Genomic DNA, 21,266 nt, shown 5'->3' with positions numbered 1-21,266 from the left:
TATGCAAACTGTCAAAGATATTTTACAGGTACAGCCACCTAGGTTTAGTAGACACTGGCCTACAAAGAACTGGTCCTTTCCTGTGTCAGACAGACCTCAAAGGGGCAGATCCAGACACCCTAGAGGCAGATCCCAGGCGCAAGGTTCCTTCAGGTCAAAGCAATGGGGGGCTTCTACCTCCAAAGCTGGAGAAGACAAATCACCACCATACAGGAAACAGTCCCAATGACTTCCTCCTGCCTGCACCAAGCACTTTTCTCCTGGCAGCACCCTTAGGGGGAAAATTAGCACTTTTTTCTCAAAATTGGCCCATTATAACCCAGGACAAGTGGGTTCTAAATATCGTGTCACAAGGGTACAAGGTCCATTTCCATACCCTGCCAAAGGCATGTGGCTGGCCAGATCTGCCAAAAAATCAATGGACAGAGGCACAAAAACAAGTCTCATCCCTCATGGACATGGGGGCCATTCAACAAGTACCAGAGCAAGAGCAGGGACAAGGATTTTACTCAAGACTGTTCCTGGTACCCAGAAAGGACAAGACCTGGAGACCAATACTGGACCTGTCAATTCTGAACACATTCCTGGATATACCAAAATTCAAGATGATGACTTTGCAGCAACTTCTGCCCATGCTGGGCAAGAACGCTTGGCTGGTGACTCTAGACCTAAAAGAGGCATACCTGCATGTCCCAATCAGACAATTATGCAGAAGATACCTCAGATTCAAGGCAGGCTCAATGCATTACCAATTCTCTGCACTGCCCTTTGGCTTATCTACTGCGTCCAGGGTCTTTACAAAGTGCCTGGCACCAGTAATTGCATTCTGCAGACAAAGAGGAATACAAATATATCCTTACTTGGACTACTGTCTAATTCAAGCAGAGAACAAGGACATTCTTCTACAGCATCTGGTGTATGTGCAAAGACTTCTAACATGCCTAGGGTACACAGTCGACGAAAAGAAATCAAAACTAGTACCTTCTCAAGCGATAATATTCTTGGGTGCAAGCTTAAATGCAACTTCCCAGATGGCTTATCTCATGCCAGACAAACAAAGGCAACTGACTACCTATTTCAAAATGTTGGCAACAAAGGCCCAGTTATCTGCAAGAAAAATTCTGTAGGCTTTGGGCTTCATGGCATCCTGCATCCTACTAATTCCATATGTAAGACTGCATATGAGGAAACTTCAATGGTACCTAAAAGGTGTTTGGACTCAACATTGCCACAGCCTGGAAACAATGATTACTCTTATTCCCTGCCTACAACAGGAGTTTCGATGGTGGGCAAAGGCTTGTCACCAAAATAAGGGACAGCCATTCACATTACCCCCAGACAGACAGACACTAACAATGGATGCATCACATTATGCCTGGAGGGCCCACATGGCAGGAAGATGCGTTCAGGGCACATGGCCCTCAACCCAGATGCATCTACATATCAATCAAAAAGAGATGCTAGCTGTTCAGAATGCCCTGACAGCCTTCAAGGACCTACTTCATCCGGGACAACTACTGATAAAGACAGACAACACCATGGTCATGTGGTATATAAAGAAGCAGGGGGGCACACATTCTTACCCCCTTTGCAGACTAGCCATGACTTTGTGGGACACAGCACTAACTTACCAAGTACATCTGCAGGCACAATTCCTGCCAGGAAGGAAAAATACTCTGGCAGACGAACTAAGCAGAAACCTCATGGATCCCCACGAGTGGCAGCTAGATCCACAAGTCTTCAGCACGATAACAAGGAAATGGAGATGCCCGGACATAGATCTGTTTGCCTCCCCTTACAACTACCAACTAAAAAGATTCCGCACAAGGACTTATCACAGACAAGCATGGAAAGTGGACGCCCTAGCTTTCAGCTGGAAAAACCTATCAGTATATGCCCTTCCCCCACTGCCTCTCCTGCCCAAAGTACTCCTAAAGGCCAGACAGGAGAAGCCAAAAATGATACTGATTGCCCCAGACTGGCCTCGCCAGTACTGGTTTCCAATCCTAAAGAACTTGTCTCAATGCCCAGCTTGGACCTTACCTCAAATACCTCATCTACTGTCCCAGCAAAACAATCAGATCCTGCACAGCCAACTCAAGACTTTAAACCTGGCAGCATGGCGGATAATGTAGTCATACAAAACACACCTCTCAGTAAAGCTGTGATGGATGTCATTTTGGAGGCCAGAAGGCCTAGTACTAGAAAATCTTATGCTGGAAAATGGAAGAGATTCTGTGCTTGGAACCAGGCACAAGGAACTGATACTGCTGTGCCAAATATTCCTCAGATTTTACAATACTTAACTGAGATGCTGGACAAAGGCCTATCTTTTTCATCTATTAAAATTCATGCCTCTGCCATTTTGGCTCATTACAATACAGATCCACCAGTCTTTTCTCACCCCTTACTAAAACAGTACCTCAGAGGAGCCAAAAATGTAAGGCCTCCAAGGAGATCACCAATGCCTGCGTGGGACCTCAACTATGTCTTGGAAAAACTCACCCTGCCTCCTTTTGAGCCAGCTGCTACTGCTGATATAAAGTTTTTATCTTGGAAAACAGCTCTGCTCCTAGCAATAACTTCTGCAAGACGAGTTTCAGAGCTACAGGCACTCATGGCGGTGCAACCTTTTATCATTTTTTTATCCAGACAGGGTCTCCCTGAGGACAAACCCAACATTTATGCCTAAGGTGGTATCCAGTGTTGCTCTTAACCAAACTATTCATCTGCCAACCTTTTATCCAAATCCACAGAACAAGGGAGAAATAATTCTGCATTCTTTGGACTTACACAGACAGCTTAGATTCTACTTGGACAGAACCAAAGTTTTCAGAAAGACAGAGAAATTACTAGTGGCATATGCTGCAGTTTCACAAGGAAAAGCTATCTCAAAGCAGACCATTTCAAAGTGGATAGGCCACTGCATTCATTTCTGCTACTTGCACCATGGCAAGCCAGTGCCTAAGGGCATTAGGCCACATTCAACCAGAGCTGCAGCCACTTCAGCAGCCTTTCTCAGGGGAGTACCAACCAAGGACATTTTGGAGGCTGCTACTTGGAGTTCAGTGCACACCTTTACAAAGCACTATCATCTGCCACTCTACTCTAAATCCAGGGCAGGCTTTGCCACTGCAGTACTGCAGGGCCTCATAGCTGCTCCTAATGCTGTTTAGCTCCAGCCTCCCATCCATAGCTTTGGGACTCTATCCAAATGTAATGACTGCAACAGTGAAACACGAAGAACATAGTACAGTTGTGTACACTTACCATAAATGTAGATGTTCGAGTGTATTCACTGTTGCAGTCCAGGTTACCCACCCTCCATCCCCCTGTCATTCTGGAGTTTGAGTTTACCTTTCCTTCTCTATTTTCTACAACCTATGTGGTGTATTTGCTTGTAGATGAAGTTAAAGCTTATATTGAGGCATGTATATATACATATATATATTTTTGCTACCTTTATGGGGGCACCTGACATCTGGGGCAAGAAAAACTAAAGAAAATGGCGTCGGCCGCATCTTTTATACCCCTGACGACCTGATGTCAGGGAAGGGGCGACAGCAGCCGACGCAGGACCCAGGACTTTGAAATTCAGGCTGACTGAGGGCAACCTGCCAGCAGGATTACCCAAATGTAATGACTGCAACAGTGAATACACTCGAACATCTACATTTATGGTAAGTGTACACAACTGTACTTTCTTTTACTTCAGCGAGTGATTCGTTATTCATTTACATCTTTGCAAAAGGAAATCTTTCAGATTTTTGGATCAATCGTTCATTTCTTATGAAGGTAAAAAGAAGGGACAACCTGTGTTGAAACAAGTCTATTTCCAAATTGTTGTCTAAGGCTACTATCTTTTGTTATGTTTACTATAACAAATCTCTTTCGGGCAAGGCTAAGGCCCACTGTACTAAGGCCTTGGCTTCAACTATAACTTTTTGGAAAGGTTTGGATTCTAGAATTGTTTTAGAAACTGCTCCTTGGTCCTCTGTACGTACTTTTACAAAGCACTGTAAACTTGGTTCCTTCCCTATGTCCAAGTCAAGCTTTGTTAGGACCAGTCTCCAGGGCTCCTAGTCCCTTGTCCTTCTACCTCCCAAATGTCTTTGGCTATGGTAATGTATCCATATAGCTAAGCCTACTGCAGCAGTGATCAGTGTGATGAACACAGTACAGTTATGTAAGTTGAACTTTACCATAACAGTAACTGTTTGTATAATCACTACTTCAGTAGCTGCCCTCTCCGTCCACCCCCCCCTTGTTTTTTTATGTTTTTTTTTATGCCAGAGTGAGGACATTTATTTACTTGTTTGTTTTTGTTTGTTCCTAGCATTGTCTGTTGTGGACTCATCCTTCCTCTGTCTTCTGGCAGGAAGGCTATAAAAGGCTTTGTGCCCAAGCTTGTCTTTTATTCAGCTCCGCACAAGCTGCATGACAGTTTTGGTGCATGGAAGATACTCTGAAGCTTTGGAAGTTGGTTGGCTGTCATATTTTTGGCAGGATATAACCAATATAGCTAAGGCTACTGCAGCGGTGATCTGTTAGGTTCAGCCATACTTTCTTGAATATATAATAACGTTAATTTTAATGTAAATAGCCTGTGATATTTATGCTGTAGTTTTAACTTAGTGGTCAGTATGTAACATAATGCATTATTCTTATATTTCTTTGCTATAGTGATTTGCATGTCATGACATGCTGTACTCGGAAGGTGAGAATTCATTTGATTTATAGAACTCATGGAGTTTATTTCAAATCTCCCTTCTATTTGTATTTTAAGCCTGGTGACTTGAAGAACCAAGAGTCCCAGAAATATCTCAATTATTCAGTGAAGGCTGAACGTTGATTCTACTTTTTATATGCATCGTATTGAAGATTAGATGGCGGCAATAGAAAGGGTGCACACCACGATGGAGCACCTGTGTGTGTGTGTGTGTGTGTGTGTGTGTGTGTGTGTGTGTGTGTGTGTGTGTATACACCATTAAATCTATCCACTTTCCTAGCCTTTAATCTAACCCTTACACACACTCTCCTACCCCAATGCAAGTTCTTTTTTATATTCAGAAGTTCATAGGTTCATAGCTAAATACTAGCCTATCTGCTCTAAAGGGCCATTTAAAACCTGAACAAGAACCCGAAGGCAGACTCGTATCCTTTACCTTGTGTCTGTGAAGTGAAAACCTTAACCATTATGCCAAACCACAGACTTACTTTGCCCACACACACACACAGTTAATCTTCTGTCTTTCAGCATCTCTAGCACTTTAGTGCTGTTGAGTAGTTTTCCACCCACTTCACTTTGTCAACAAATTGGCGAGAGGTAAGATACTGATGAAGAGGAAGACACTCAGACATATACATCTAAGTAAAGGACTGCTGACTGTCTAGATTCTAGAGTCTAGGTTGATGAACAAAACTTTCTTGCCTTCAGGTATGCAAAGAACCAGCAAAGTCCTACATGGATTAATAAACAAATCCACTCTGCCTTTGCATTGTAATGCTGTGCATGTAAGTGGTGAATGACATGTTTTGTGACAGGGAGAGAGAGAGAGAATGTGCTATATCGGAGTTTGGAAATGTGAAGATAAGTTTTGAGAACTAAACTAATCATCATTAGTAAATTTTACTTTTTTTTTCTTTTAACAGGTTACACTTTATCACTTGCTGAAGTTGTTCCAGTCAGATACAAATGCCATGCTGGGAAAAAAGACAGTAGTTTCAGAATTTTATGATGAAATGGTAAGCAGAAAAGTTGCAACGTCATTTAGAGCTGCTTGTTAATCTAGACAATGTGGCAGCAGGAATTTTGTTACCTTGGTTGATTGTTTTAGGCCCAAAGAAATCAAAACTGGAGTTGAAATATACAGACCTATCTGGATGTTGATGACTGTAATACTATTATTGCTATAATTACTGTAAAATAGTACTAATGTACATATGCTCAGAATGTGTGCGTCTAGCAGTTTTCTCCTGGCGTTTTAATAAACAGAAGAGGGCAGGAGTGAAATAAAAGAAGTCTTTTCACTCAGTATAGAAAAGTGCGTCTGCCACGGAATCATGTCCTTTGCATGTGCTGAATGGGTAATCTTATTTTAAAGTCTGTGGTCCCTGGTCATACTGTTGTCCTCCTTGAAAGTGAGTTTTTAGAAAGGACAAATATTTTGCAAAGTTTTGTATGTATTTTATGTAGATTAATTTGCAGTAACATTATAAATACTATAGATTCTGTGAAAGATGGGAGATTGAAACAGTTATGAACTTGTAATTCCATTTAAACACTTTACAATTGCATTTGATCTCAGGAAACACAGTTCTATATACTTGAGGAAAAATAAATTTGACTTAACTGAATGAACCCAAAAGGACATTGCATTTCAGCCACAAGTGCTTTGATCTGGAGGTGGGATAAAGATGATTACATTGGGGTGGGGGAGAAGAAAACATTGCTGCTCTTTTCTGAGCAGTGTGGTTTTCATACAGCACATTTTTGGTCTTTGCAGAAATGGTCTTTGATTTAATACACTGTGTGAAGTACTTGTACTTTGGATATTCTCATACTTGTGTGTGTGTACAATAATATCTGGGGTAGTTCTGCACACATTTTTCAGCTCTTATTTTTTGTAGTAGTATTATATATTGCTGAAATGTAAGTATTTCTAAACGTATAACATGAAGACAATAGGCTAGGGCATTAGTCTTCACTGTACTATTATAAATGTACAGTAAAATACATAAAAATGCTAAATGAACTTTGCCTCTAGCATTACATATCAAAATTTGACTTTTTGTAGCAGAACATGACCTAGTCTTCTACAGTTTCACGCTCACTGAGTCAATTTCTCTCTCTCTGTCTCGGTCTCTCCTCCCCCCTCCATCTCTCTCTCTCTTCCACCCACACACACACACACACACACACACACACACACACACACACACACACAATATCTGTCTCTGAGGTGGGAGGTGTAGCCAAATGAAACTTAAGAGCTGCACATTTTTTTAACATTAACATTTTTCAACTTTCTTTTTTTAGCCAATTGGAAGTAAATTATGCACATTATGCACTTCCCTTTCTTGGCACATACGGATATTTAAGCAGTATGTTTAAAATCAGGAGACTATCAGCGGTGGTGCAGCGGTAACATTGTTGCCTCACAGCAAGAGGTTCTCCCGTTCGATTCTCGGCTGGAGTGCGGGGAGTGCCTTCTGTGTGGAGTCTGCATGTCCTCCCCGCGGTTGGGTGGGTGTTTGAAAGACATGCGTAAATGGGCATGCCTTCATTGAAGCTTGAACGTTGAGCTGGCACCTCGGCGTTCGTCAAAATCTACTGCCTATAATTAGCGGACCGGAGTTCCCCTGTGGCAACCCCTAACCGGGAAAAGCTGAAAGACAACAACATGTTTAAAATTAGGAGGTTCATAGGTAATTAGGCAAATGGCTCAAAAGCGTTTACAAGCCTAGCCAGTTATACCAAGAATATGACAATATTATATCTTAATTCCCCAGATATGTGATGGGGGTAGTATCAGGGTAGTGGGTCTTTGGGTGTTGGAGCCCTGAGTCATTTGACAGACTGCCTCTGTCTGCCTCTGTCCACAAGGTACATGGGTAGAACCCAAGGAGTGAATTTACAGATGTTCATCGTGTTTCACTGCTGCAGTCATTACACTTGAGTTATCCTGCCGTCTGGTGGTCCCGCAGTCGGCCAGAGTTCCAAAGTCTTGGTCCAGTGTCGGTTGCTGTCGTCTCCTCCCTGACGTCAGTGCGACAGGGGTATATAAGAAGCAGCCAACGCCATTTTCTTCAGTCTTCCTTGCCGCGCGGTGCCCGAAGCAAAAGCAGTTCGCAAGTGCCGGTCGTCCGACTCCTGAGATATCAAATTCGATTTTCAGAACCAAAGTCTTCAATAAAGCTAAGTACCCCATTGGGGAAACTTTTTCTTGCCTCAGACCAATGTCAGTAAAAGTTAATAATTGTATTTCTTGTGGGAAGCAAATACCTCACAAGGATTTTCATTCTTACTGTATTCCATGCCTAGGCCCAGATCACGACGTCACTAGTTGTCGGTTTTGTGCTAGATTTAACAAACGCACTATTAAACTTCGGTTTGATTTTGCTCGCCATTACTTTGGCCGAAGGTTTAATTATACCATGCCGTCAGAACAACCGACGATCGGAATTCACAAAAAAACGCAAAGATAAGGATAAGGACAGGCATCCGAGGCCCAAAACTGACGACAAAGCCTCTTCTGGGCCAGTCGCCGGTTCTCAGTGAGGCGCTTTCGCAGCCCCTGACACCCGCTACCTCAGAGCCACAGGCCACGACCGACTCCCACATGGAGGTTCCAAGGCCTCTGGATACTCAATGTGTTGGGCCTACGGAGACTAGCCCTTCAGATGGGTCCGGAGCCGCTGAGCAGGCATCAGCTTCTGAGGGTGTTTTCAGACCTTCACAACTTACCATTGCAACTACAGCCAAGTCTAAAACTACTTTAAAGACAAAGAAGCAAGTACAGCATTCACCTGGACAGGCCTCCATGCCTAAAAAACAAATGCTCAAAATGGCCGAAGACTTAATTACTCTGATCAGGGGTTCCCATCCCCCTCCTGATAAAAGGCCTAGGCAGGATACAGACTATGATTCCTCTGACCAGGTTTCTATATATTCTGATTCCTCTTCAGACCAGGAATACTCTTTACCCCCCTATGAGGACTCTGATGCTGAAGAATCAATTCCTTCAGCCTCTCCTCCTGAGGATTACTCTTTTGGGGAAACTTTACATACCATGAGGGAGCATTTCCATTGGGAGGGCCAGGATTACTCAGAATCCAAGAAAAGGCTCAGAGACTTTCTTTTATTGCCTCAGCACAGGCCCCTTGCTATTCCACCAGTGTTGGATATTGTGGAATCCAATTTAAATCCTGATTCTTTACCCCTGCTCCAGTCAAGCCAGACAGGTACTACAGTGTCCCTGACTCTCACAAATTTCTTTATAAAAACCCTGTTGCTGACCCAGAAACTATTTCCCAGGGTCCCAAAGGGGTAAAGGCTTCCACGGCTAAAAATCCAGTTCCCTCTGACAGGGATTCTAGAGCATTAGACAGATGGGGGAAGAAAGTTTACACCTTTGCAACTTTAGCAGTGAGGGCTTTAAATTGCCAGTTTCACATGCTTAAATATCAACAATATTTACTGTCTCAGTTAAAACAGAAAATGAGTACAAGTGCAAAACAACCTGATTTTAAGGAAATGCAGGATTTATTGCATGCAGCTGAACAAGTGGGAAAACATACTTTGCAATGTGGTTTTGAGTCATTAGAGGCTTCTTGTAGAGCAGCAGTTATGGGATCTGTGAATCGAAGGCATGCTTGGTTAAAAGAACAAAGATCATGTTAAGGCAAAATTATTGGATGCTCCTTTACGGCAAGATATTTTATTTGGTGTTAAGGCAGAAGAGGTATTAAAGAAAATGGAAGATAAGGCAAAATCTATGCAAACAGTGAAGGATTTCTTGCAGGTACAGCCACCTCGATTTAGCAGGAATTGGCCTACAAAAAATTGGTCCTTTCCAGTGTCAGACAGGCCACAAAGAGGCAGATACAGATGCCCAAGAGGCAGATCTCAGCCCCAAGGCTCTTACAGACCACGACAGTGGGGTGCTTCAACTCCAAAAGGAGGTGAGGACAAGTCACAACCTTAAGGAAACAGTCCCAATGACTCCCCCTTCCAATGCCAAGCTCTTCCCTTTTGGCAGCTCCCTTACAGAGGGAAACTAGCACTTTTTTCACAAAACTGGCAAGCAATCACCCAAGACAAATGGGTGCGAATGTTGTGTCTCAAGGTTACAGGTTCCACTTTCACACTTTACCAAGGCTAAAAAGAATGCCAGACCTGCCACAAAATCAAGGGGCAGAGGCACAAAAGCAAATTACAGCCCTCATGGACATGAGAGCTATTCAGAAAGTGCCACAGCAGAACAAGGACAAGGATTTTACTCAAGACTCTTCCTAGTCCCCAGAAAGGTCAAAGCCTGGAGACCCATTCTAGACCTTTCTACTCAAAATACTTACCTGGATGTTCCGAAATTCAAAATGTTGACACTACAGCAGCTCCTTCCCATGTTGGGCAAGAAGGCTTGGCTGGTTACTTTGGACCTCAAAGAGGCATACCTGCATGCCCCTATCAGACAAAATTGCAGAAGATACCTCAGATTCATAGCTGGTTCAATGCACTACCAATCTTCTGCACTGCCCTTTGGCTTATCTACTGCGCCCAGGGTCTTCACAAAGTGCCTGACACCAGTAATTGCATTTTGCAGACAAAAAGGAATTCAAATATATCCATACCTGGACGACTGCCTGATTCAAGCAGAAAGCAAGGACATTCTTCTGAAGCATCTGGCATTTGTAAAAAGGTTGTTAATTTGCCTAGGGTACACATTAAACAAAAAGAAGCCAAAACTAGTGCCCTCACAAGAGATAATATTCCGGGGTGCCAGCTTAAATACAATGGCCCAGATGGCTTATCTCATGCCAGACAAACAAGGACAACTGACTCAGTATTTTCAATTGATGGCAACAAAGTCCCTGCAAGAAAAATTCTGCAGGCCTTAGGATTCATGGCATCCTGCATACTACTAATTCCATATGCCAGACTGCATATGAGGAAATTACAATGGTACCTAAAAAGTGTTTGGACTCAACACTCTCACAGCTTGAAAACAGTAATACCACTAATTCCCTGCCTACAACAGGAGTTTCGATGGTGGGCACAGGCATATCACCTCAACAAGGGTCAGCCTTTCACTCTTCCCACAGCCAGGCAGACTTTAACAACAGATGCTTCGGATTACGCCTGGGGAGCACACATGGCAGGAAAATGTATTCAGGGCAAATGGACCACAGACCAAATGCATCTTCACATCAATCAAAAAGAGATGTTGCCTGTACAAAATGCCCTAACAGCTTTCAAGGACCTTCTACATCCAGGACAATTATTATTAAAGACAGACAACACCACAGTAATGTGGTACATAAACAAGCAAGGGGGCACTCATTCTTACCCTCTATGCAGACAAGCCATGACCTTGTGGAACACAGCTCTAACTTATCAAGATCACCTGCAAGCACAATTCCTGCCAGGAAAGAAAAATACTCTGGCAGACGACTTAAGCAGAAACATCATGGATCCTCACGAGTGGAAATTAAATCCACAAGTCTTCAGCGTGATAATGCAAAAATGGGGGTGCTCGGACATGGATCTTTTTGCCTCCCCACTGAATTGCCAACTACAAAAATTCTGCACAAGGACATATCACACACAAGCATGGAAAGTGGATGCTCTTTCGTTCAGCTGGAAAAGCCTAAACGTTTATGCCTTCCCACCACTGCCTCTCCTTTCAAAGGTACTCCTAAAAGCCAGACAAGAAAAACCACAGATGATTCTGATTGCTCCAGACTGGCCACGCCAGCATTGGTACCCAATCTTAAAGAACTTAGCTCAAGGCCCACCTTGGATTTTGCCTCAAATTCCATACCTACTGACTCAAAAAAAAAAACAAACAGATCCTGCACAGTCAGCTCAAAACCTTAAACCTGGCTGCATGGCAGATTCATTAGCCAAACAGACAACACCTCTCTCTAAAACTGTTATGGATGTCATTTTGGAGGCCAGGAGGCCTAGCACCAGGAAATCTTATTCAGAAAAGTGGAAGAGATTCTGTGCCTGGAACCAGGCTCAAAGCCTTGACCCTCTTGTCCCTAACATTCCTCAGATACTACAATACTTAACTGAGATGCTGGACAAAGGACTATCCTTCTCATCCATTAAGATCCACGCCTCTGCCATCTCGGCTCATTATAACACAGATCCTCCTGTTTTCTCTCATCCATTGCTAAAGCAGTACCTCAGAGGGGCTAAAAACATAAGACGCCGCAGAGAGCACCAACACCTACTTGGGACCTCAATTTTGTCTTGGAAAAGCTCACTTTACCTCCTTTTGAGCCAGCCAGTTCAGCAGAATTCAAATATATATCCTGGAAAACTGATCTGCTTCTGGCAATAACCTCAGCACGAAGAGTCTCAGAACTACAGGCACTAATGGCAGTGGAGCCTTTCATCATTTTCCACCAAGACAGGGTTTCTTTAAGAACAAACCCTTCTTTTATGCCTAAGGTGGTATCCATTGTGGCTCTTAACCAAACTATTCACTTGCCAACTTTTTATCCAAATCCCCAGAATAAAGGGGAGAGACTTCTACATTCCTTGGACATACACAGGCAATTACGCTTCTACTTGGACAAAACAAACGCTTCCAGAAAACCTGAACAATTGTTTGTATCTTATGCTGCAGGATCACAGGGAAAGGCTATTTCAAAGCAGACCATTTCAAAGTGGATAGGACACTGTATCCGGTTCTGCTACACACAGCATGGGAAACCTGTACCATCTAACACCATTAGACCACATTTCCACCAGGGCAACTGCCACTTCCACTGCCTACCTTAGAGGAGTACCTACCAAAGACATTTTGGAAGCTGCAACTTGGAGTTCAGTGCACACCTTTACCAAGCATTACCACCTGCCTCTTTACTCTAGATCCAGAGCTGGCTTTGCCACTGCAGTGCTGCAGGGCCTCATAGCTACACCAAATCCTCTATAGAACCAGCCACCCTGACTCAGCTTTGGGATTCAACCCAAGTGTAATGACTGCAGCAGTGAAACACGATGAACATAGTACAGTTTTGTACCTGCCATAAATGTAGATGTTAGAGTGTCTTCACTGCTGTAGTCCTGGTTACCCACCCGCCATCACCTCTTTTTTAGCTGGGTCTTATCTATAACTTTCTACACTATTCTACCTATGTGGTGTATTTGCTGGTTACTGAAGGTTTTTTTTTTTACCTTATTGCATGTTTTGTAAGCAATATGTATTGCCTATCTTTTTGGGGGCACCTGACATCTGGGGCAAGAAAAACTGAAGAAAATGGCATCGGCTGCTTCTTATATACCCTTGTCGCACTGACGTCAGGGGGAGGCGACAGCAACCGACGCCGGACCAAGACTTTGGAACTCTGGCCGACTGCGGGACCGTCTGACTGCAGCAGTGAAGACACTCTAACATCTACATTTATGGTAGTTACAAAACTGTACTTTCCCAATCCATTTATCCAAATTATTTTTGAAGAGTGAGGGATGGGCTTTGTTTTACGAAGATGGGAAGTTTATTCCATAGATGAGGTAGCCTTTGTGATACAAATCTGACTCTCCAGCAAGTTCTGTTAGGGTCACAATCAAGGTTCAGGTCCATGGAATGTGTAACCCTAATATACTTTTTCTTGCGAATTTGTAACATCTTCATCAAGGCTGAATCAGAGAATGCTTTATAGCTCAGGCAAAGTCAACTCTCAAACAGTATGAGATGGAGTAAAGGGATAGGGCCTTCAGTTGGTCTGCATAAGACGTGTCTTAGTGAGAAACCTCTGGGACCACTCCAGTTGGTGTAAGTGCCTAGTTAGATACATGCAAAGGGGAGAAGTACAAAAATGAGGCAGGTAACCAAACGAAAACCACGAATACGTATAAATCCACACAGTTGTTTGTTAATGATTAAGCGCTTTCATTAGGAACTCTGACTTCATCAGAATAGTGAATACATAAAGCACCAAGTTTAAATACCCTCCCCCAACACTGAATTAATTACATCACATCCTGTAAAAATTAACCATTAAAGAAACTATGAACACTTATTTTGCATAAAATGACTGACATCACAACCACCATAAAAATCACATAAAATACATTGATTTAAGTTTCAACAACGCCATAATACCAACCCTCTTATTAAGGCCAGGTCTTATGCTAGCATTAAGTTTGATTTAACACTTTAGTTCTAAAAATTCTAAGTAGTCTTCCACTGGACCACCTCGGGACCCTAACTCAACATGGCAATAGCACAGAACTTGAATTTAGACCAACAACTCAGGCAGTTTCAGGACTGTATTCATAAGTATAAAAAAACGCAACTGGAAAATTTGTGTTTACAGGAGTGTGTGAACTGCAAACAAGTTCCAAAGGGGCTGAGACTCTGCTAGTTCCCTACTAGACTCATTAAACACCCGCAGCTACATTTGGACTTGATTTCCTTTTTTTAACGGGCAAGGATGTGAACTTTTGAAGTTATTCATAGCTGACAATAACAGAAAAATGGCATTGTTAATTAGGGACATTGATAAAATAGAAACAAGTATTAAAAATGACTTGTTATTTGAATGTAAAAAGAAAGATTTTTATAACCTTTTTAAAACTGTTGACAATGGTTTAATAGATTTAAAAGCCAGAAAACATTGCAAATTAAGGAGGGACAAGGGGGAATATGATGCTGGGAAGGCACACCCTGACCGGACAGCAGGTCTGGTATTTTGATAGGCCATCTATTGAAACTAATGAGGGTTATAATGAAAATATTGAAGCGGAAGAATATTTAAACAGGGATCTCCCTTTAGATCCCCCACCATTGAGGAGGTCCGAAAGGATCAGTAATCAGAGAGAGAGAGAGACGAGACCTGGTGGCTACAGTTATGGGCAGGAGAACTACCAGGAACGGTGGAGGGGGAGAAGGGGATACTTTTGCAAACAGTAGAACCCTCTAAAGTTGTGGTGTCAACTATTAAAAATGTTGATGGTGACTTTACAATATATAACTACATTCAGGTCAACGTGGACACATACTGGGCAAATTTATTCTCTAAGGGCTTGAATTTTGTCCCTGGTAGAAATGCCAATCTGGTTGACACTATTTTGAATTTGAAATTGTTTAGCAGGAAACTGAATTTGGCTTTGTATTTTGGTAATAATCGTATGGAGACGCCATGTATGCCACATAGACCTAGTACTTTTATTCCACCCACCCTCCTGTTGGTTTCTTTATATGAAGCTGTGTATGACAACGAGATCAGACAACTGCTTGGATGTAACAACAAGGGGGCCCTTAACAATTTGGACCAAGTTCAATGGGGGCTCTTGCAGGGCATAATATGTAGCCAGAATATCAGGTTAATGAAACCAGATAAGGGAGGGGGGGCTCGTCATAATGAATGTCTCTGATTATAATAGCAAAATGTTTGATTTACTGTGTAGTGAAACCTATGTAGAAGCTTCCATCAATTAAATGAACATTGCTTACAGGAACATTGACCTTACAGTGGAGGGCTATTGTTAAATGGTCAAATTAGTTTGGAAACTCATGATTTCTTAGAGTTAAAGTGCCCTAGGATGCCAACTATCTTTGGGATTCCAAAGACACACAAAGCTATTACCAACCCACCCCTTCGCCCAATTGTGGACACTAAGGCATCTAAAACCTTTTGCCTAGCTAGGTATATCGACACCAAAGTTAAGGGTATTTTGGATAAAAGACAGTGGGTCATCAAGGACTCATGGGATTTTCTTAGTAAAATTAAACCTGAAATGTATGATGATGGGTTGATTATGGTCACCATGGATATCAGGGACCTGTTTTCCGTGATACTGCTTGAAGAAGGGTTGGAGTGGTTTTTATGAATACTTATGTAACAATGCAGATATGGGGCACGGTACAATACTGACTCTAAGAATTTACATGGAACTAGTTCTAGATAGTAATTTCCTTAGTTTTGAAGATCACATTTTTAGGCAAAGTCAAGGAGTGGCCATGGGAGCATGTTGTGCACCAGCATTTGCCAATATAGTGCTGGCCCACTAGGAGGACCAATTTATTATGAATTCCAACTTTAGAGAATCCTGGGCCCTATATGGCCGCTACTTGGATGATATAGTCCTTCTGTGGAAAGGTGGTGAGGAACGTTTAGAGGAATTTGTGACATACATTAACACCACTACTGACTTTTTAAAATTCACAGTGAGTAACGATGACAATAAACTTAACTTTTTGGATGTGACTATTCTAAAAGACTATAGGAAAAATGTGTTCATCTCACAATTATATAGGAAACCCACCTGTTCAAAAACACTATTGCACTTTGGAATCTGGCACCCTGAACACCAGAAAAAGGCATTAGTCAAGGGGCAATATGTCAGGGTTGCCAGAATGACCTCTGAGGATGATGATTTTTACAGGGAATGTGAGACATTGAAAGGGATGTTAACAAGAAGAGGGTATCCCCTGGAATTTAACACAATAGAAAATGAGGTTAAGCTCAAAATGCAAACAGGTACATTAGTCAAACTTTTATCTAATGTGTTTGAGACAGTTTTAAGCCCTAGTGAGGCTAGACAGGATAAGTTTTCAAGGACCCTTCCCTTTTATGCTTAATTTCTATGATATTAGAAATGTCATAGAGAAATTTTGGATGATTTTTACCTTGGATGGTCAGGTAAACAGGATTATAGGAGCTAAACCAGTAGTAGTGTATAAGAAAGACACATGTTTTAAGAGTTTGTTAGAAAGAACTAGGAAGGTACACAGAGATGGTGGTTGCTTTAAATGTGGTAGGTGCACACAATGTCACCTCCATTCCGGATATGGACAATATTTTCATTAAGAACTTAGGGGTTATGTACCCCAAGAGGAAATACTATTGTTTTTCTAAAGGAGTGGTTTATATTGCCAAGTGCGACTCCTGTGATGGACTGTATGAGGGGAAAAAACTAAAAGGGCCCTTAAACACAGAGTATATGAACATCTATATGATATCAAACAGAAAAATAATAGGAATGCTTTGTGTAATCATGTTGAGATGTTTCCCACACACAAATTCAAGTTCTGTGCTATTGACCATGTTGACTTAGGGTCCCGGGATGGTCCCGTGGATGACTACTTGGAATATTTAGAACTAAAGTGGCAAATCAAACTTAATGCTAGAGTAAGGCCTGGCCTTAATGAGAGAGTCAGTGTTATGGCATTGTTGAAACTTAAATCAATGTATTTTATGTGATTTTTATGGTGGTTGTGATGTAAATCATTGTATGCATAATGAGTGTTTAAGTGCAATTTTATTAACATAGTTTCTTTAATGGTTAATTTTTACAGGATGTGATGTCATTAATTCAGTGCTGGGAGAGGGTATTTAAACTTGGTGCTTTATGTATTCAGTATTCTGATGAAGTCAGAGTTCTTGACGAAAGCACTTAATCATTAATAAACAACTGTGTGGATTTATACGTATCCATGGTTTTCGTTTGGTTACCTGCCTCATTTTTGTACTTCTTGGTTTGTGCTTTGGTTTAGACTACATGCAGAAGGGAGCAAAGAGCTTGATTATGGGCCTGATGAGGGCTGAGTGCAATGGCACTATGACTTCTTTTGACCTTGATGCCATGCCTTTACTTATAAATTGAGACACACAGAAGGATTTCTTCACCACTGTAACTACCTAGTGGTCAAAGTGTAGGTTACTAGCTATCTGTTTTCCTAGATCCCTCACCACTGGGTCTACTTTTAGGGGTGTGCTGTCAATATTATAATTTGCAGGGATATCCGATTTACCAAATGTCAACATCGTTTGGGGATTCAGTGACTGCGCCCAGCTTGCAGTCATCTGCGAACTTGATTAACCAGAGGCCCCCAACATTGACTTTCACTTCAGAGAAGTATATACCAAACAGAAGGGGTCCCAACACTGACCCTTGTGGGACAGCATTAGTAACAGCTTTATTATCAGAAGTGGAGTCACTTATCTGGACATGTGTCCTGACAGTGAGTTAGTTGGCTGTCCATCTGATAGTGTATAGGTTTATGCGTAACTCAGTAAATTGATTTATGATCCTAGAGTGGGGGATTGTGTCAAAAGCTTTGGTCAGGTCTATATAAGCAGTGTGTACCATTTTACCCCCATCCATGGTCCTGGTGACTTTCTCAAAGAAGGCCACTAGATTGAGCAGGCAAGACCTCCCTTTGACAAAGCCAAATTGAATCTGGTCCAGTGTTTGAAGAGTTCCTATGTCATTATTGATCTGGTCCATAGTAATTATCTCCATGGCCTTGCAGATAAGACTGGTCAAGCTTATGGGTTGTAGTTCCCTGTGTCATGTGATGGGGTCCGTCTTGTTTAGAGGAATAACTGTTGCAGTCCTCCATTCCTCAGGGACAAATCCCATCCAGAGGCTGTGGTTAAAGAGTGAACTGATGCTGCCATTTTCTTTCATTCCTTAACAAATTGGCTCAGGTCTGACCTTTGGATTTGACTCTGCCACTTTCTCTAGATTCTAGGATCTGACTCTTGAGCTCCTCCCTTATCCCATAATGCCCCTAACCACTGTGTTACCTCAGGTTTTGTTTGCCTCTCTACAGTTCAGCTGGGATTGCAATCTCTCAAGCTCGTTGGTTTAGTGAGTTTAAAATTTATATTTTTCTGTCTTTAATTATTCCTGCTTTCAGTTGTTTTCTAGTATCTTCCTTACCATCTATTAGCTACAAAATTAAAAAAATTTCTATTGGTAGTCTGTTACCATTGTTGGTAACCTTCCTTCTTCCTTTACCTCGCTTTGGGGTATTCTGTAATCATTTTTTTTATTTTCAGTTAAAATTGTAAATAAATAAAAGATTTAAAAAAAAATCACATTGATATATATATAATTAATATATATGTATCGTAAAACCTGAAACCTTTCCTTTTATTCCTTTCTTCCTCGTTTGTCAGCTGTCTGCTGCATCTTGTTATCTTGCAGTATAGCTGAAAAGACCAGGTTTAAAAAGTGCACTTCCTGTGGGCATAAGATCCACAACTCTGATGCCCACAGGGAGTGCATATATTGTCTAGGCACACTTGGACACCTCCTACTTCATCTGTACTGCATTTAATACCAGGGTCATAAGTGATAGGAGGAGCAAGTTTGTACTGAAAGGCCTCCTTCCAGCTTCTGCTCCTTCATCTGGTACTTCCACATCAGGGGCTCAAACCCCCTGTCTTAAATCCAAGGTGCCCAGGGAGCACCAAAAACACTCCCCTGCACGGTCTCCTAAGTCAGTGCTTCCTTCTGAGCCACCTAAGAAAATTTCAAAAAGTTTGGCTCTGAAATCTACCATTGCCAAATCTTCTCGGCTGCATAGCCCAGGGTTTTTCCCAGAGCTGGTATCCCCGAGGTTCAGGTCTCCTTTCCTTCAGGCACTGTAGTTTTTGATCGCCAGGGTGCTTTCCATGGTTCTGAACCATGTTTCTGGGACTACACATATGTCTGCATTTTCCAGGATGAGAAGTGCTTCCAGGGAGTGCAGTTTATTTAAACTCCTAGCACTTAGTAACAGTAACTTTAGGTAGTTGTGAGTGATTTTGTTGTGTTTAACTTGGCACAGCCTAAAAAAGGCGCTATGGGGATAAAGTTTTTTCCAGTATCTGGAAGCCAAGTGGTGACAAGTGCAAACCATCTCTGGTAAAGCATCGTGGTTTGTCAATCATGTCTCCCCAGCCTGACAGATATTGTATCCCTTTGTTGTGACACCAGAAACAAAGAAAAGTGTTGAAGTCCATCATTTTTTTCTGGTACTGTGGCATCATGATTGGTAAAGGTAGAAGGCTACTCAAGGCTAGATTCATACCTGCCTGAGACACATATTCTGAGAGCTCCATCATGTCTGTCTGTCTTCATACAGTCCAGTGAGGTATGTCCTAGGTCTTTTACACCCACATGGGCTATGACCTTGTCATACTGGTACTCATGGTTTAAAGTCCTAATTGCATGCATGATCTTGGTGGATCCTGGCTCCAGACAGACAGCTCACTGTGATCTTCTCCTTGTTTATCCTGGTAAGGGGGACATCAGCATGACTTACAATGGAATTCCCAATAACTAGAATGTTTGGCTATGTGGTATGTTGCCTTATGGGCTTGGAAGCTGGGCTACTATGATTTTTCAGAGTTGTGTGAAGTGCTGTCTTTTGAGTGTCCAAGGCCACTGAGAGATGCTTTTAGGAGGTCTTGGAGGTTTGGATAGTTTACAAGTGAGCACCTCGGCATATGTGGATCTATTTGTTTGTTCCTTAGTGTTGGTAGTGAGTGTTTTGGGTGTAATGCTGATAACCTGGTTTGCATTTTTCGTGTGTGTATGTGAGAGCTCTGTTCCCCATGACATTGTATATCTGCATCTCTCATCCCAATCTGTGTTTATCTGTTCAAAAATTAAATTGGCAGTGAATATGAGGCAGTTACTGCACTGTCTCAGGATGCCCATGTCCACTAGGCCAGAAACAGATGACAGGGAAGTGCCTATCCATTATACCTGATCCATAGATGCGAAGGAGTAGGGGAGAGTAACTTACATCAGAAGAGACAAGGAAATATAAGAATACTTTTAAAATGACCTAAAGCAGGACTGTATCAAACAGATGGCATTTAACAAGTGCAGACTAAAAAACGGTGATAAATTCAACAAGATCAGTAAATGCAACACAGAACTGTTAGCTAGCACTAAGATAGTTAGAGCAAGTGCAAAAAAATACTTATGTCAGCTTTGTAGGTCCACAGATGATTTTAGAAGCAATCCAAGGTCTTGTAGTCACAGGTTTCCAATCCAGTCACAGGGAAGCTCTGAAGGGCTCAAGTAATTGCAAAAAAACCTGTGCTGATCCAGTGAAAGGTATTGCATAACATCTGTCCGTTCTGTTATCTTTTTGTTTTGTGTAAAAATGAGAATTTTAGAACTTTGAAAAAGGAACAACGTTTCAGCAGAATTTGCATAATGAAATGTATTTCCTGCAGAAGCTGTGATTAGTACAACTATCAAAGCATTTCAAACAAGACGATATGGATATCTGACTTATTTTGTTGTTTATAAGTTATGAGTGTTTCATTGGCAAGATAGTGTAATGCATACAACTTCCAAAGATCTTATCCTGCCTGATTAGGTGAAACAGGATAAGATAAACCAATGAATGACTGCAGTCAAAGGAAAATAAGAAAATCATTAGGTGGGGTGGGTCCTAGATATGAGTAATGCTTATCACGTGAAGTTTGCAAGACATGGTAAAATAGAAACAGAAGTCCTAAAATAATATTTTTTATTAGATTTTCCAGGATCCAACAGCTATGATGCAGCAGCTATTAACCACTTCCCGACAGTTGACACTGGGAGCGTATAAACATGAAACAGAGTGTAAGTCCATGAAGTAACATTACCACTTCCATATACAAGTAATTTAGAGTTTTTCATCACTTTTTGCATTGAAGTTGAATCTAGCAGAGGTCTGTATAATGCAGAAAACAGTGCTTCTTCAGGAACATGGTAAGAGTTTAACAAACCTGAAGTCAAGTATTTAATGTTTTAA

At 41.8% G+C, this 21,266-nt stretch overlaps 1 protein-coding gene across 1 annotated transcript in view; it reads left to right on the top strand.

Annotated features, from left to right (window-relative positions):
• Window positions 1-21,266, top strand: part of YEATS4 (YEATS domain containing 4) — a 577,312-nt gene that overhangs the window by 456,980 nt on the left and 99,066 nt on the right. Inside the window, exons 5-6 of the mRNA XM_044088007.1 lie at window positions 5,653-5,745; window positions 21,007-21,094. Of these exons, the coding sequence (XP_043943942.1) occupies window positions 5,653-5,745; window positions 21,007-21,094 (181 nt within the window). The remainder of the gene's footprint in view (window positions 1-5,652; window positions 5,746-21,006; window positions 21,095-21,266) is intronic.

Source organism: Protopterus annectens, chromosome 11.part0 (genome assembly GCF_019279795.1).
Source record: "Protopterus annectens isolate FY-2018-M chromosome 11.part0, PAN1.0, whole genome shotgun sequence".
Lineage (NCBI taxonomy): Eukaryota > Metazoa > Chordata > Ceratodontiformes > Protopteridae > Protopterus > Protopterus annectens.
This window is presented reverse-complemented; position numbering and strand designations above follow the sequence as displayed.